The 18,337-nt window shown below is 48.0% G+C and overlaps 1 protein-coding gene across 2 annotated transcripts in view; it reads left to right on the top strand.

Moving 5' to 3' along the window:
• slc13a5b (solute carrier family 13 member 5b) overlaps positions 1-18,337 on the top strand; it is a 42,204-nt gene that overhangs the window by 6,257 nt on the left and 17,610 nt on the right. Inside the window, exon 2 of one of the 2 annotated variants that reach the window (XM_061973216.1) lies at positions 2,769-2,897. In XM_061973216.1, the coding sequence (XP_061829200.1) occupies positions 2,769-2,897 (129 nt within the window). Of the gene's footprint in view, positions 1-2,768; positions 2,898-8,598; positions 8,661-18,337 lie in introns of those variants that run through there. The other variant, XM_061973217.1, reaches the window with a different exon arrangement.

The following is an 18,337-nucleotide window of genomic DNA, read 5'->3' on the forward strand; positions in this document are numbered from 1 at the left end:
TGTTCATATAAGATGCCATGTGGCCCCTGTGTGTTCATATAAGATGCAATGTGGCCCCTGTTTGCTCCTATAAGATGCATGTGGCCCCTGTGTGTTCATATAAGATGCCATGTGGCCCCTGTGTGCTCCTACAAGATTCGACGTGGCCCCTGTGTGCTCCTACAAGATTCGACGTGGCCCCTGTGTGTTCATATAAGATGCCATGTGGCCCCTGTGTGTTCGTATAAGATGCCATGTGGCCCCTGTGTGCTCGTATAAGATGCCATGTGGCCCCTGTGTGCTCCTATAAGATGCCATGTGGCCCTTGTGTGTTCATATAAGATGCGATAAGGCCGCTGTGTGCTCATAAAAGATGCGATGTGGCCCCTGTGTGCTCCTATAAGATGCAATGTGGCCCCTGTGTGCTCCTATAAGATGCCATGTGGCCCCTGTGTGCTCCTTTAAGATGCGATGTGGCCCCTGTGTGCTCCTATAAGATGCGATGCGGCCCCTGTGTGCTCTTATAAGATGCGACGTGGCCCGTTTGCTCCTATAAGATGCATGTGGCCCCTGTGTGCTCCTATAAGATGCAATGTGGCCCTTGTGTGTTCATATAAGATGCGATAAGGCCGCTGTGTGTTCATATAAGATGCGATAAGGCCGCTGTGTGCTCATAAAAGATGCGATGTGGCCCCTGTGTGCTCCTATAAGATGCGACGTGGCCCCTGTGTGCTCCTATAAGATGCCATGTGGCCCCTGTGTGCTCCTTTAAGATGCGAAGTGGCCCCTGTGTGTTCATATAAGATGCGATGTGGCCCCTGTGTGTTCATATAAGATGCGATGTGGCCCCTGTGTGCTCCATAAGATGCGATGTGGCCCCTGTGTGCTCCTATAAGATGCGATGTGGCCCCTGTGTGCTCCTATAAGATGCCATGTGGCCCTTGTGTGTTCATATAAGATGCGATAAGGCCGCTGTGTGCTCATAAAAGATGCAATGTGGCCCCTGTATGCTCCTTTAAGATGCGATTTGTGGTCCTTTAAGATCTGATGTGGCCCCTGTGTGCTCCTTTAAGATGTGATGTGGCCCCTGTGTGCTCCTATAAGATGCAATGTGGCCCCTGTGTGCTCCTATGAGATGCGATGTGGCCCCTGCGTGTTCATATAAGATGCGATGTGGCCCCTGTGTGCTCCTTTAAGATGCGATGTGGCCCCTGTGTGCTCCTATAAGATGCGATGCGGCCCCTGTGTGCTCTTATAAGATGTGATGTGGCCCGTTTGCTCCTATAAGATGCCATGTGGCCCCTGTGTGCTCCTATAAGATGCGATGTGGCCCCTGTATGCTCCTTTAAGATGTGATGTGGCCCCTGTGTGCTCCTTTAAGATGTGATGTGGCCCCTGTGTGCTCCTATAAGATGCAATGTGGCCCTTGTGTGCTCCTATAAGATGCAATGTGGCCCCTGTGTGCTCCTATAAGATGCCATGTGGCCCTTGTGTGTTCATATAAGATGCGATAAGGCCGCTGTGTGCTTATAAAAGATGCGATGTGGCCCCTGTAAGATGCAATGTGGCCCCTGTGTGCTCATATAAGATGCGATGTGGCCCCTGTGTGCTCCTTTAAGATGTGATGTGGCCCCTGTGTGCTCCTATAAGATGCGATGTGGCCCCTGTGTGCTCCTATAAGATGTGATGTGGCCCCTGTGTGCTCATATAAGATGCAATGTGGCCCCTGTGTGCTCCTATGAGATGCGATGTTGCCCCTGTGTGCTCCTATAAGATGCGATGTTGCCCCTGTGTGCTCCTTTAAGATGCCATGTGGCCCCTGTGTGTTCATATAAGATGCGATGTGGCCCCTGTGTGTTCATATAAGATGCAATGTGGCCCCTGTGTGCTCCTATGAGATGCGATGTGGCCCCTGTGTGCTCCTTTAACATGCGATGTGGCCCCTGTGTGTTCATATAAGATGCGATGTGGCCCCTGTGTGCTCCATAAGATGCAATGTGGCCCCTGTGTGCTCCTATAAGATGCCATGTGGCCCCTGTGTGCTCCTATAAGATGGCATGTGGCTCCTGTGTGCTCATAAGATGCGATGTGGCCCCTGTGTGCTCCTATAAGATGCCATGTGGCCCCTGTGTGTTCATATTTGATGCGATATGGCCGCTGTGTGCTCATAAAAGATGTGATGTGGCCCCTGTGTGCTCATAAAAGATGTGATGTGGCCCCTGTGTGCTCCTATAAGATGCGATGTGGCCCCTGTGTGCTCCTATAAGATGCCATGTGGCCCCTGTGTGCTCATAAGATGCGATGTGGCCCCTGTGTGCTCCTATAAGATGCCATGTGGCCCCGATGTGGCTACTTCTAAATCACTAATCCTGGTCTCCATGGCGACAAATAAAGTACGTTTCTTACAAGTAGCATTATCACTGGAGGACGAGGAATATTTTTACAGTTTGTCCCTCATAATGTGTAGAAAATAATAGGTGTATAAATGACACAATATGTTACTGCATGGACTAATTAGGAGTCTTTGTTTGTTTACTTACTACTAAAAGACAAGTTCACTATTTTATTTAAGGACTAAATGACAATAATAAACATATGTTTCATGTACACTAACATTTTTTTGTTCAAAAAAAGCCAATAATGCCATTTTTTCGTGGTTCCCTTTATAAAGAAAAGTATCGAAATACATTTTTGGTACCGGTACCAAAATATTGGTATTGAAACAACCCTAATTCCAATACTGTATGTGTGTGTGTGTGTGTGTGTGTGTGTGTGTTGTGTACATGCAGGAGGCACAATGTGCTTATGTTATCATCCTGATGGCGGTGTTCTGGTGCACGGAGGTTCTGCCGCTGGCCATAACAGCGCTGCTCCCTGCATTCCTTTTTCCCTTGTTTGGCATCATGGACTCCCAAAGTGTGAGTAAACATATTCTATTACAGATATATACAGTGTGGTATGATATGGTAATATATACATGATGCAAGTATATATGTCATGTAGTAAAATGGATAATAACATGTAATATATACATGATGTAAGTATATATGTAGTATCTAGTAACATTCATAATAACATGTAATATATACATGATGTAAGTATATATGTCATGTAGTAAAATGGATAATAACATGTAATATATACATGATGTAAGTATATATGTAGTATCTAGTAACATTCATAATAACATGTAATATATACATGATGTAAGTATATATGTAGTATCTAGTAACATTCATAATAACATGTAATATATACATGATGTAAGTATATATGTCATGTAGTAACATTCATAATAACATGTAATATATACATGATGTAAGTATATATGTCATGTAGTATCCATCCATCCATCTTCTTCCGCTTATCCGAGGTCGGGTCGCGGGGGCAGCAGCCTAAGCAGGGAAGCCCAGACTTCCCTCTCCCCAGCCACTTCGTCCAGCTCCTCCTGTGGGACCCCGAGGCGTTCCCAGGCCAGCTGGGAGACATAGTCTTCCCAACGTGTCCTGGGTCTTCCCCGCGGCCTCCTACCGGTCGTACGTGCCCTAAACACCTCCCTAGGGAGGCGTTCGGGTGGCATCCTGACCAGATGCCCGAACCACCTCATCTGGCTCCTCTCCATGTGGAGGAGCAGCGGCTTTACTTTGAGCTCCTCCCGGATGACAGAGCTTCTCACCCTATCTCTAAGGGAGAGCCCCGCCACCCGGCGGAGGAAACTCATTTCGGCCGCTTGTACCCGTGATCTTGTCCTTTCGGTCATAACCCAAAGCTCATGACCATAGGTGAGGATGGGAACGTAGATCGACCGGTAAATTGAGAGCTTTGCCTTCCGGCTCAGCTCCTTCTTCACCACAACGGATCGATACAGCGTCCGCATTACTGAAGACGCCGCACCGATCCGCCTGTCGATCTCACGATCCACTCTTCCCTCACTCGTGAACAAGACTCCGAGGTACTTGAACTCCTCCACTTGGGGCAAGATCTCCTCCCCAACCCGGAGATGGCACTCCACCCTTTTCCGGGCGAGAACCATGGACTCGGACTTGGAGGTGCTGATTCTCATCCCAGTCGCTTCACACTCAGCTGCGAACCGATCCAGCGAGAGCTGAAGATCCTGGCCAGATGAAGCCATCAGGACCACATCATCTGCAAAAAGCAGAGACCTAATCCTGCAGCCACCAAACCAGATCCCCTCAACGCCTTGACTGCGCCTAGAAATTCTGTCCATAAAAGTTATGAACAGAATGGGTGACAAAGGGCAGCCTTGGCGGAGTCCAACCCTCACTGGAAACGTGTCCGACTTACTGCCGGCAATGCGGACCAAGCTCTGACACTGATCATACAGGGAGCGGACCGCCACAATCAGACAGTCCGATACCCCATACTCTCTGAGCACTCCCCACAGGACTTCCGGAGGGACACGGTCGAATGCCTTCTCCAAGTCCACAAAACACATGTAGACTGGTTAGGGCAAACTCCCATGCACCCTCAAGGACCCTGCCGAGAGTATAGAGCTGGTCCACAGTTCCACGACCAGGACGAAAACCACACTGTTCCTCCTGAATCCGAGGTTCGACTATCCGGCGTAGCCTCCTCTCCAGTACACCTGAATAGACCTTACCGGGAAGGCTGAGGAGTGTGATCCCACGATAGTTAGAACACACCCTCCGGTTCCCCTTCTTAAAGAGAGGAACCACCACCCCGGTCTGCCAATCCAGTGGTACCGCCCCTGATGTCCACGCAATGCTGCAGAGTCTTGTCAACCAAGACAGCCCCACAGCATCCAGAGCCTTAAGGAACTCCGGGCGGATCTCATCCACCCCCGGGGCCTTGCCACCGAGGAGCTTTTTAACTACCTCAGCAACCTCAGCCCCAGAAATAGGAGAGCCCACCACAGAGTCCCCAGGCACTGCTTCCTCATAGGAAGACGTGTTGGTGGGATTGAGGAGGTCTTCGAAGTATTCCCTCCACCGATCCACAACATCCGCAGTCGAGGTCAGCAGAACACCATCCTCACCATACACGGTGTTGATAGTGCACTGTTTCCCCTTCCTGAGGCGGCGGATGGTGGTCCAGAATTGCTTCGAAGCCGTCCGGAAGTCGTTTTCCATGGCTTCCCCGAACTCCTCCCATGTCCGAGTTTTTGCCTCTGCGACCGCTGAAGCCGCACACCGCTTGGCCTGTCGGTACCTGTCCGCTGCCTCCGGAGTCCTATGAGCCAAAAGAACCCGATAGGACTCCTTCTTCAGCTTGACGGCATCCCTCACCGTTGGTGTCCACCAACGGGTTCTAGGATTACCGCCACGACAAGCACCAACTACCTTGCGGCCACAGCTCCAATCAGCCGTCTCGACAATAGAGGCGCGGAACATGGTCCATTCGGACTCAATGTCCAGCACCTCCCTCGTGACATGTTCAAAGTTCTTCCGGAGGTGGAAATTGAAACTCTCTCTGACAGGAGACTCTGCCAGACGTTCCCAGCAAACCCTCACAATGCGTTTGGGCCTGCCAGGTCTGTCCGGCATCCTCCCCCACCATCGCAGCCAACTCACCACCAGGTGGTGATCGGTAGAAAGCTCCGCCCCTCTCTTCACCCAAGTGTCCAACATTCATAATAACATGTAATATATACATGATGTAAGTATATATGTAGTATCTAGTAACATTCATAATAACATGTAATATAAATACATGATGTAAGTATATATGTCATGTAGTAACATTCATAATAACATTTTTTACGTATTTTGCTCATTTTAAGCATACGGCAGCACAAAAATATTAACAGTGCATCACAATGTTAAATAATGACACGTCACTTCCTGTACAATGTCTGCTCTCACTGGGATGCCAACAGTTAGGATGTTGACATCCTATCGGTTTAAATGATGAATGACTCATAATCCTCGTGATGAAAAAAGTTGGGTGGAACCAAACGTATTCTCAGGTCTTTTTCACCATTTCCGGGTTCATGTTGTCTATCAGAGTGTACCAACTTCTCGGTTTATCATTGTTCTACCCTGGTGAGTGGCATGATTTATGATCTAGAAATAATTTTCATGAGCTCTGAGGCGAGACAGCAGCTCACCAGCTCATGATGGCAATGTGAGGTATTTACCTCTCTGGGTCAGTAGGTCTTTATAGCTTATAATAACAATATCACTTGTACGAATGGTGCGCTCTTTATTGTCATTGCACAAGTACAACGAAACCTCATTTTCACCACAAACCCGTTGAAGATTAGACAAACAAGTACAGGTAGACAGAACAGGAACGCTGATGGGTCGTCACTTAACGGTACCTCGTAAAAGGTGGGGGAAAGGTAGACTCTGGGGAAGAATGAGTAAAGAAGGTTGATATGAGGCCCTGTTTACACTAAACCGGATAAGGTTATCCAGGGTAAATCCCACTTAACATTATCCGTGTCCACACACAACAATACCACCATTTAAGACCCTCTCCCCCCCTCCGTCCACCGGCGTGCAAAATGCGCACATCCTAGTCACCTCCAGTGTTGCTTTGTGTGCAAGTTCTTAAATGTAACTTATCTGAACAATATCCAGTGTTGTGCTATTTCAATGAACTGGAATCCAGTGTGCTGTGGGGCCCTATGGTAGTCAATCACACCTGAGACATCATACCTTAATCAAATATTTGCCGGCAATGCACCACGCTGAACCGTCTACGGACTGGGGTCGGTCGCTTTGGGTCATCAATGAAGACGTGGGGCTTGGCGGACAGAGCGGCATTGGAGTGCGGTGACCCTGAGCAGACCACCGACCATATAATTAACATCTGCCCCTTATATGGACCGCCCTCGGAAGCCAGCCTCTTCTACCTAGGACCAGAGATGCGGGTATGGCTACGCGACACCGAGTTGGACCTCTGACGTTACACGAAAGAAGAATCAAATATTTATTAGACACGTAAACAATGTGATGAAGAACATTTGACATCAATCAAACTAAGGATCTAGATATCTGGTCCGGACACTCCTCACTCTTTTGCCTTCACCTTCATTGTCCATTCCTTTTTGCTGACTTCATATACTCTGGACCTAGACGTTGAGTCCGTTAGATATATGGCGGACAATAACTGATACAGTCGGCCTTGCCAGTCCAAATCAGAAATCAGAATCAAAAATCAGTCTAAGCCTGGGCCCCTGCAGAGGGGGTCCAGACTGAAGCCAGGGGAAGAAACAACTCAAAACCATAGCACACATCCTTCTTACATGTGTGTAAGAGGGAAACATCAAACATGAAAGAACACAAAGGACATTAAAGACATTAAAAGAGCAGAGCTGATGCAACCAGCCACTTCTACATACAGCTATGAATAAAAAGTCAAAGAAACATATACACTGTGGTGTCCTCTGCGGTGTTCCACGCCATCGTCTGCTGGGGTGGAGGGAGCATGGCCAGAGACAGGAGCAGAACCAACAAAGCAACGAAGAGAGCCGACTCCACTCTCAGCCGCCCACTAAGTCGGCCAGTGTCCAGTCCGCATGGATGAGCGAGGATGCGTCCAAGGAGACTGAGGTGTCCGATACCTGCTCATTCATCCAAGACACTGTGAAGCTTGTCCAGCTCCGCAGCCCTGTCTCTTCGTCCGCATCTCCCCCAGACTCTGGTGTGGCAGAGACCCAGCAGCTGGTCTCCATGGCCAAAAGGCTCCCGGGAGGCAGAAGTTCACAAAAAAGAGAATCAGAATCATCCATCCATCCATTTTCTACCGCTTATTCCCTTTGGGGTCGCCATACACTGTGGTGGCCTCTGCGGTGTTCCACGCCATCGTCTGCTGGGGTGGAGGGAGCATGGCCAGAGACAGGAGCAGACCCAACAAAGCAACGAAGAGAGCCGACTCCACTCTCAGCCGCCCACTAAGTCGGCCAGTGTCCAGTCTGTATGGATGAGCGAGGATGCGTCCAAGGAGACTGAGGTGTCCGATACCTGCTCATTCATCCAAGACACTGTGAAGCTTGTCCAGCTCCGCAGCCCTGTCTCTTCGTCCGCATCTCCCCCAGACTCTGGTGTGGCAGAGACCCAGCAGCTGGTCTCCATGGCCAAAAGGCTCCCGGGAGGCAGAAGTTCACAAAAAAGAGAATCAGAATCATCCATCCATCCATTTCTACCGCTTATTCCCTTTGGGGTCGCGGGGGGCACTGGAGCCTATCTCAGCTACAATCGGGCGGAAGGCGGGGTACACCCTGGACAAGTCGCCACCTCATCGCAGGGCCAACACAGATAGACAGACAACATTCACACTCACATCCACACACTAGGGCCAATTTAGTGTTGCCAATCAACTTATCCCCAGGTGCATGTCTTTGGAGGTGGGAGGAAGCCGGAGTACCCGCAGGGAACCCACGCAGTCACGGGGAGAACATGCAAACTCCACACAGAAAGATCCCGATTGAACCCAAGACTACTCAGGACCTTCGTATTGTGAGGCAGATGCACTAACCCCTCTTCCACCGTGAAGCCCAGAATCAGAATCAGAAATACTTTATTAATCCCAGAGGGGAATTAAAATTTTCAGCACAATCCCATTCAAGATCAGTCAAACATTACAGGGAGACAGAACAGGGTCGCTGACGGGTCGCCAACAACTGCCAACAAAAGCACCGCAGAAGTCACGAAAGTGCCACCCCTTGTCGCACAGTCCCAAAGGGTCCCGGCCAGGTAATACAAAACACACGCTCACATTCTCCTTGTCTCTCCTTCGACAAATGGACAAAGTTTTTTCGCTAAGTAGCATCACAGCTGACCAGGCTGGACATTAGAAAGTTCTCTTGCCGTCTGAGAAGTGTTATATCCCAAATAGCTGCAATGGCTTTCTCTTAAGGTATTCATGTGTGATTTCCACAAGCGTCTGTACATATAGAGGAAGGAGAAACACGGGCATGTCTGGAGGACTCGCCTCCATATTTCCAGTGGTTAGCTCCGAGTTAGGAAACTGCTTTATTATGAAGCTGGCTGTGGCGCATTCTTTCTGACATCACTTCCTGTGTGGGGCGTCACTTCCTCTCCGAACTCAGTTTGTAAACGATCAATGAGTCCATACAAAGCTAAGTGCCGAAGATTCAAGAATTACACGGCTGACTGGGAGGGTTTAAGAACAGCTTTGGTCTGTTGTGAGCCGCGTCAAAGCCCTTTGAGGGAGTCAAAACCTAGAAAATAAAAGATTGTTTTCCAAGCGAGCAGACATTTCAATGGCTTGTCGGATCTCATCGGCCATTCTGGCTTTCAATTGATCAATCTTTGGATTTCAGTCCAACTTCAGTTCTGAAATCCCCACAGTCTGTGTTCCCATGCCTTATATTTGATATAACCTTTGGGCTCCTTGAACGGCTGCCATCGTCTTCTGAATTTGTCCGTACACCAACGCAATGTCCATGCACACAATGAAGGTACCGCGGCTAAGGCTAACGAGGCGGGACAAAAACAACAAACCCTGACAGATTCATTCTAGGGGAAGAAAGAGTTTTCATGAGCGGAGGGTGTGTCAGTCGATGGCGGAGGGTGTGTCAGTCGATGGCGGAGAGTGTGTCAGTCCATGGTGGAGTGTGTCAGTCCATGGTGGAGTGTGTCAGTCCATGGTGGAGTGTGTCAGTCCATGGTGGAGGGTGTGTCAGTCCATGGTGGAGTGTGTCAGTCCATGGTGGAGGGTGTGTCTGTCCATGGTGGAGGGTGTGTCAGTCCATGGTGGAGGGTGTGTCTGTCCATGGTGGAGGGTGTGTCTGTCCATGGTGGAGGGTGTGTCAGTCCATGGTGGAGAGTGTGTCAGTCGATGGTGGAGGGTGTCAGTCCATGGTGGAGAGTGTGTCAGTGGATGGTGGAGGGTGTGTCAGTCCGTGGTGGAGGGTGTGTCAATGGATGGTGGAGGGTGTATAAGTGGATGGTGGAGGGTGTATCAGTCCGTGGTGGAAGGTGTGTCAGTCCATGGTGGAGAGTGTGTCAGTCCATGGTGGAGGGTGTGTCAGTCCATGGTGGAGGGTGTGTCAGTGGATGGCAGAGGGTGTGTCAGTCCATGGTGGAGGGTGTCAGTCGATGGTGGAGGGTGTGTCTGTCCATGGTGGAGGGTGTGTCTGTCCATGGTGGAGGGTGTGTCAGTCGATGGTGGAGGTGTGTCAGTGGATGGTGGAGGGTGTGTCAGTCCATGGTGGAGAGTGTGTCAGTCTATGGCCAGCCAGGCATTAAAAAAATAGAGGTAAAAATGAGTGATCATCAATCTTCACCAAGACGTGACTTTGGTCACTTGATTGACATCAACAACACCCGAGGGTCTTGTGAGATAACGCTGGCTGCTGTCAGATCATTATCAAGAAAAAACGACCGACAGGAAGGCCAGAAACACTTTTCATTTCAACAGACTCTCGCGCCGTACCTGCCGTCAAAACTCTAAAGACTGACCACACAGTTCACGCCTTCACAATAAAAGCCCTGCTTCATCCTGCCTGCGCTTACAAACGGAAGCTGGACAACCAAAAAGCAAGCACTTTCATGTGTTATTGGACAGAAAGGAGGACTTTTTTTCTCCTTTATTTGAAAATAATAATATAATTGTATCTTGCCGATACATTCAAGCATAGTTGTGGGTGTGCAGGAGTGGTAATGGCACTAGCTAGAGAGCTGCTATATGCACTGTGACATTCATCCATCCATCCATCCATCCATCTTCTTCCGCTTATCCGAGGTCGGGTCGCGGGGGCAGCAGCCTAAGCAGGGAAGCCCAGACTTCCCTCTCCCCAGCCACTTTGTCCAGCTCCTCCCGGGGGATCCCGAGGCGTTCCCAGGCCAGCCGGGAGACATAGTCTTCCCAGCGTGTGTCCTGGGTCTTCCCCGTGGCCTCCTACCGGTCGGACGTGCCCGAAACACCTCCCGAGGGAGGCGATCGGGTGGCATCCTGACCAGATGCCCGAACCACCTCATCTGGCTCCTCTCGATGTGGAGGAGCAGCGGCTTTACTTTGAGCTCCCCCCGAATGACAGAGCTTCTCACCCTATCTCTAAGGGAGAGACCCACCACCCGGCGGAGGAAACTCATTTCAGCCGCTTGTACCCGTGATCTTGTCCTTTCGGTCATAACCCAAAGCTCATGACCATAGGTGAGGATGGGAACGTAGATCGACCGGTAAATTGAGAGCTTTGCCTTCCGGCTCAGCTCCTTCTTCACCACAACGGGTCGATACAGCGTCCGCATTACTGAAGATGCCGCACCGATCCGCCTGTCGATCTCACGATCCACTCTTCCCTCACTCGTGAACAAGACTCCGAGGTACTTGAACTCCTCCACTTGGGGCAGGGTCTCCTCCCCAACCCGAAGATGGCATTCCACCCTTTTCCGGGCGAAAACCATGGACTCGGACTTGGAGGTGCTGATTCTCATCCCAGTCGCTTCACACTCGGCTGCGAACCGATCCAGCGAGAGCTGAAGATCCTGGCCAGATGAAGCCATCAGGACCACATCATCTGCAAAAAGCAGAGACCTAATCCTGCAGCCACCAAACCAGATCCCCTCAACGCCTTGACTGCGCCTAGAAATTCTGTCCATAAAAGTTATGAACAGAATGGGTGACAAAGGGCAGCCTTGGCGGAGTCCAACCCTCACTGGAAACGTGTCCGACTTACTGCCGGCAATGCGGACCAAGCTCTGACACTGATCATACAGGGAGCGGACTGCCACAATCAGACAGTCCGATACCCCATACTCTCTGAGCACTCCCCACAGGACTTCCCGAGGGACACGGTCGAATGCCTTCTCCAAGTCCACAAAACACATGTAGACTGGTTGGGCAAACTCCCATGCACCCTCAAGGACCCTGCCGAGAGTATAGAGCTGGTCCACAGTTCCACGACCAGGACGAAAACCACACTGTTCCTCCTGAATCCGAGGTTCGACTATCCGGCGTAGCCTCCTCTCCAGTACACCTGAATAGACCTTACCGGGAAGGCTGAGGAGTGTGATCCCACGACAGTTGGAACACACCCTCCGGTTCCCCTTCTTAAAGAGAGGAACCACCACCCCGTTCTGCCAATCCAGAGGTACCGCCCCCGATGTCCACGCGATGCTGCAGAGATGCACTGTGACATTCTGAATCACTAAAAGCATTATACTAGTCAAAGTATATACACCTTTTATTTTGATAGTATTGTCCTTTGAGAAGATATTCTGTCATAGAAATGGTTGCTGGAATGTGAGGGTATGCTATACTTTCACCAAGTGTGGTTATTTTACACAGAAAAGTGGAACGAATGAATGATTTAAAAAACAAAATAACATTTTATTTAACCTTTTTGAAAGCTGAAACAATCCTGTTGAGATTAAAGATCTATTTTGGGAAAGGGAGTCCTTGTCAAGAGGCCGCAAATCTTGACTCAAAGTTACAACCGAGAACAAACAATAGACGAGGATTGTTTTATCGTAAGGAGTCTGAGTCAGCAGTTCTCTGTGAGGTTCAAACAAAATAGGGAGGCAGTTGTCCTAGCAGAGCCTTCCAGTAAAGAGAGACTTGTCATGGTGACGTGTAATACTTCTACACTTTGTAACAAAGCTCAGCAGAGGTGTGGACTGGAGTCACATGACTTGGACTCGAGTCAGACTCGAGTCATGAATTTGATGACTTTAGACTGGACTTGACAAAATCAGAATCAGAATCAGAATCAGAATCAGCTTTATTGTCATTACGCAAGGTAACGAGATTGAGGCCATTCCATACAGTGCGATGTGTGCATGCTAGAAAAAAAAAACAAAAAACAAAAAAACAAAAAACAAAAAAACAATGTGCAAATATATAAAAAATGTAGAAGTGCAATGAATATGGTGTGAAATGAATATATACATGAAAAAACAAAACAAAAACAGGGTGGTTGGTGGAATGGGTTATTGCACCGAAGAGAAGGCAGTTATGAGGGACAATGGGGCAGTCCGTTCAGGATGGTTATGGCCCTGGGGAAGAAGCTGTTCTTTAGCCTGTTTGTTTTGGTTTTAATGCACCTGTAGCGCTTCCCAGAGGGCAGCAGGTGGAACAGGTCAGAGCCAGGGTGGGTGCTGTCCTTGATGATGGCACTGGCTCTGTTGAGGCAGCGGGAGGTGTAGATGTCCGTCAGAGAGGGGAGAGGGCGGCCGATGATCTTCTGAGCCGTCTTGACCACTCTTTGCAGCCTCTCCCTGTCTGCTGCAGTGCAGCTGCCGTACCATGCCGTAATACAGTAGGTCAGCAGGCTCTCGATGGACGAGCGGTAGAAGGTCAGCAGCAGGTCAGGCTTCAGGTTGTACTTTCCCGAGGACTCTAAGGAAGTGTAGCCGCTGCTGAGCCTTCTTGATGATTGATGTGGTGTTGACTGTCCAGGAGAAGTCATTAGAGATGTGGACTCCAAGGTACCTGAAGGTGTGGACCCTCTCTACACGCTCAGCTGAACCACCAATTAGTTTCACTGGATTCAGAATAAAACCAAATTCTGTCTTACCCAACAATGTTAGTATTTGAATATTGTTACTTGAAGACTTATTCCTGGTTACAATTATACTGTTAAGAAAGTATTGTCTTATATTTTGCCTAAAATGAGAATGCATCATAATCAATAGTGGCTGGTGAATTTTGTTTTAGGTGGGGCTGAAAGTTTGTAAAGCAAACCCCTGTAGGGGCGTCATCCTCCCCCAGAAGATTTATTTGTGATTTTCACATACAAATATTGAAGATCTTTGCTCCTTCTCAACTCTGTGGTAATATTATTTTCACAAAATACAACCAATAGTACGTTAATGTTAAATCTTACTTGTGAATAGTAGTCCCCCGATTCCTATTTTCAACAGTCCGCTCATTTGAACAGGAAAACGCTGAACACCATCTTTGTTTTCTACCTGTCAACTGTCAGTTTAGCATCTTTGTTTTCTACCTGTCAACTGTCAGTTTAGCATCTTTGTTTTCTACCTGTCAACTGTCAGTTTAGCATCTTTGTTTTCTACCTGTCAACTGTCAGTTTAGCATCTTTGTTTTCTACCTGTCAACTGTCAGTTTAGCATCTTTGTTTTCTACCTGTCAACTGTCAGTTTAGCATCTTTGTTTTCTACCTGTCAACTGTCAGTTTAGCATCTTTGTTTTCTACCTGTCAACTGTCAGTTTCGGCTGCTCACCGGCTCCTCATCACCACTTCAAGATGGCGGGCAGATTGCTCGTGTCACAGCAGTCAATGCTGCGTCTACTTATAAGATGTCTATGGTTATAACGTCATTGCAAACACGGCAATCTGTTGCGTCCACTGCAGTTCGCTACCTTATTCATACTTTTTGTCAAGTGATTTTTTTTAAGCAGGGTTGCATGAGGTACCTACACATAACGTTACGTTAGTCAATGTATCACACAAAATGACGTAACATTAGACGGCGGTCAGCAGCACCGCGTATTTCAACCACCTACAAAATGACGAACATAGCCAAATAAAGGTCAGTTAAAATGTATACTATATTAAGAATATGTGTACATATTGCATAGGACCCTGACATCTAAAAAGTACAACTCTGTTCATTGTTATGTTCATGTATTTGTTATGTTTTTCATGTGTACGCACACATCAACACACATACAGTATGAGATGAGATCAATGAGATAAGGTAAGAACAGGATAGAAACTGCTGTGGAACTAGTTACAATGCAATATGCCATGGAAATACAATGTTAACACTTTTGTGCAAATAAGTACAGTTGCACTTGTTTTTTCAAATGTGTTTATTCTGTAAAGGAATGAGTTAAATGTTTAAAATGACTGGTTAATAGTGCTATTATGAAGTGCAATGTCAGCACTATTTTTTTTCCTGCAATTTCAAATGCACTTGTTTTAATAAATAAATACAGCGTTTTAAAAGCATACACAATCTGTGTAAATATATTAGTCGGTGGTTAAAAGGACTTGAAAGGACTCGAAACTCAAAATGCAGGACTTGGGAATTGACTTGAGACTTTCCAGTCTTGACTCGGGACTTGCCTGTCTTGACTCGGGACTTGACTCGAGACTTGAGGGCAAAGACTTGAGACTTACTTGTGACTTGCAAAGCAATGACTTGGTCCCACCTCTGATGCTCAGAGTAGTTGATTGATAAGGTCAAATACATTGCATGGTTAATCACATGTAGCGTTGATTGATAAGGTCAAATACATCCATCCATCCATTTCCTGCCGCTTGTCCCTTTTGGGGTCGTTGCATGGTTAATGTGGCCTGGCGATGGAAAGCGTTCCTACCACTCGGGGCCGTCCAGAGAATTCTCCAAGGTTGCAGGTGAAGGACGAGCCACCCAAGGAACGGCGAGTGGTTCATGAATTCCGATGCAGCTCACCATGTCAATGTTGACTTCTCTTGGTGGTAATGTGGGCACTAGAGATGCGCGGATAGGCAATTTATTTCATCCGCAACCGCGTCAGAAAGTCGTCAACCATCCGCCATCCACCCGATGTAACGTTTGATCAGAACTGCACCCGCCCGCCATCCGCCCGATCTAATATAGATGATGCAAGGCATTAGTGAGCCTGCCAACTACTCCGGTTTTCCCGTAATTCGTACGGTTTTCATCAACCTGTTCCGGGTTTTTCATTAATTAAAAAAAAAAAAAGGGTGAAAACTACGCGAATTGCACCTTGTGCAGACAAGATTTTTCGATCGGACACGGAGGAATTAGCGATGTAAAAGACCACGTTGGGACAAAAAAACACAAGTCTAATGCCGTTGCTAGCGATACAAGTGGAAAACTTTCAACGTTTTTCGTCGCCCAAACAGATTCTTTGGATGTGATAAATGCCGAAGTTTTATTTACGGAGGCAATAATTGAGCATGGACTTCCAATCGCACTGGCTGATCACATGGGACAGTTAAATGTTTGTAATGCAACCTTTAAAAATCATTACGCGGTGATCGGTGAAAATAAACTTTTCTTGCATGATAATGTCCAGAAAAATTCGCTTTATATTACTATAGAGTCCTTTTAACGAATGAGTTTGATGGTTTATCACAAACCTTAAATGAAAGAAGTCCTTTGTTCTCCTGCACCATGGCCTTGCTTCGTGTTTGGTGCGCAAGCTTTATAACCTCACTGAGGTTATAAAGCTTTTGCCTGTTAAAGAAAGGAGACTGATCCAATGCAGCACAGACTTTCGCGTGCCACGCTGTCACGACCCAGACGCACACCAGTGCGCAATCATATGGGAGCTGCGCTGAGCGCACCTCCAAGCGTGTCTCGCTGCCGGCGACGGCCGGGTATATGGGCCCGACGCTCCAGCGCCATCCATTTTCAGGGCTAGTTGATTCGGCAGGTGGGTTGTTACACACTCCTTAGCGGGTTCCGACTTCCATGGCCACCGTCCTGCTGTCTATATCAACCAGGGTGAGCCCCACCCCTTTCGTGAGCGCACTGCGTGCGGAGTGACCCCCGTTACGCGCCCCCGGCAACAGGGGTGGCGGGCAGGTAAGCTGCTTACCTGCTGCGCGTGACGCCGGCCGCGGCGAAGGCGGACGAGGCGGGGTGTCGGTGCGGTGGGCGCGGTAGTGACCCTGGACCTGCGTCGGGCCCTTCTCGCGGATCGCCTCAGCTACGGCTCCCGGTGGGGCCCTCTCGGGGGAAGGGGCCTCGGTCCCGGACCCCGGCGAGGCGTCCCTCCTCCGCTCCGTAAAAGTGTCCATCTCTTTTCTTTTTTTTTCTTCTGTTGTGGCATATGCAGCAGGTGCCTGCTCGTTTTTCGTATGTGGGTAACAACATTTAACTATGTATATATATTTCCCAATTGGTTTAACTGCCACCCGCAAAAAAAATAAAAAAAATAAAATAAAAAAAATCTAATTAATCCACCCGACCCGACCCGCGCGCGGATAAAATCTTATTTTTTAAAATTTCATCCGCCCGATCCGCGGATAATCCGCGGACTCTGCGGTTGTGTCCGCAAACCGCGCATCTCTAGTGGGCACCAATCTGGAAGCCTTTTCCATCGCACTCAAGCCTTGCCACTAATGGGTCAATTGCCAAGTTGAACAGTAGGGGGGAGAGCGGATCACCTTGTTGACCCCACTCAAGATCTTAATAGGTTTAGTTTCACCATCTGAAGTCTCTTGGATGGTGTCGGCTATGATTCTCCGTAGTTTAATATTCACATGTCTTGCCGCCAAGACGTCCAAAATCAGATCGTGCGAGACTGAGTCAAAAGCCTTGGTGAGGTCTACAAAGACCACTGCCAAGGGGGATCCAGACCCCCACCTCTGGTTCAAAGCCCGGGCACAGGTTCAGAGAGGATAGGGACTTGTAATCCTTCGTGTGGCCACTGGAATTCTGTCAGAGAAAGGTACGAATTCCTTGATAGGTCAGTTCCTTTTAAGCCCGGTACCAAACAATGGCCGGGACATCATAGCGTTATGCGCTGGAGAGTATGAGTTCGCTTGTGATAGCCCTAAAAAACACAACTTATTACGGTAGTAAAAAACCCCAGTTTTAGTTTAAATGTTGTTCTTTCATGTGTGGTTTGAAAGTAAGGGTTAAGACGCCAATGTATTTATATATTCATATTATGACGTTCCTTCAATGTTTACTTAATCAAAGTTTACTTATATAGCCCTAAATCACGAGTGTCTCAAAGGGCTGCACAACCCACAACGACATCCTCGGCTCAGATCCCACATCAGGGCAAGGAAAAACTCAACCCAAAGGGACAATGAGAAACCATGGAGAGGACCGCAGATGTAGGGACCCTCTCCTGGGCGATCGGTGCAATGGACATCGAGTGGATCTAGCATAATAGTGAGAGAGTCCAGTCCATAGTGGATCTAACATAATAGTGAGAGTCCAGTCCATAGTGGATCTAACATAATTGTGTGAGAGTCCAGTCTATAGTGGATCTAACATAATAGTGTGAGAGTCCAGTCCATAGTGAATCTAACATAATAGTGTAAGAGTCCTGTCCATAGTGGATCTAACATAATAGTGAGAATCCAGTCCATAGTGGATCTAACATAATAGTGTGAGAGTCCAGTCCATAGTGGATCTAACATAATAGTGAGAGTCCAGTCCATAGTGGATCTAACATAATAGTGTGAGAGTCCAGTCCATAGTGGATCTAACATAATAGTGAGAGTCCAGTCCATAGTGGATCTAACATAATAGTGTGAGAGTCCAGTCCATAGTGGATCTAACATAATAGTGAGAGTCCAGTCCATAGTGGATCTAACTTAATAGTGAGAGTCCAGTCCATAGTGGATCTAACATAATAGTGTGAGAGTCCAGTCCATAGTGGATCTAACATAATAGTGAGAGTCCAGTCCATAGTGGATCCAACATAATAGTGAGAGTCCAGTCCATAGTGGATCTAACATAATAGTGTGAGA

The sequence above is a fragment of the Nerophis lumbriciformis genome, linkage group LG17, assembly GCF_033978685.3.
Source record: "Nerophis lumbriciformis linkage group LG17, RoL_Nlum_v2.1, whole genome shotgun sequence".
NCBI classification, from domain to species: domain Eukaryota; kingdom Metazoa; phylum Chordata; class Actinopteri; order Syngnathiformes; family Syngnathidae; genus Nerophis; species Nerophis lumbriciformis.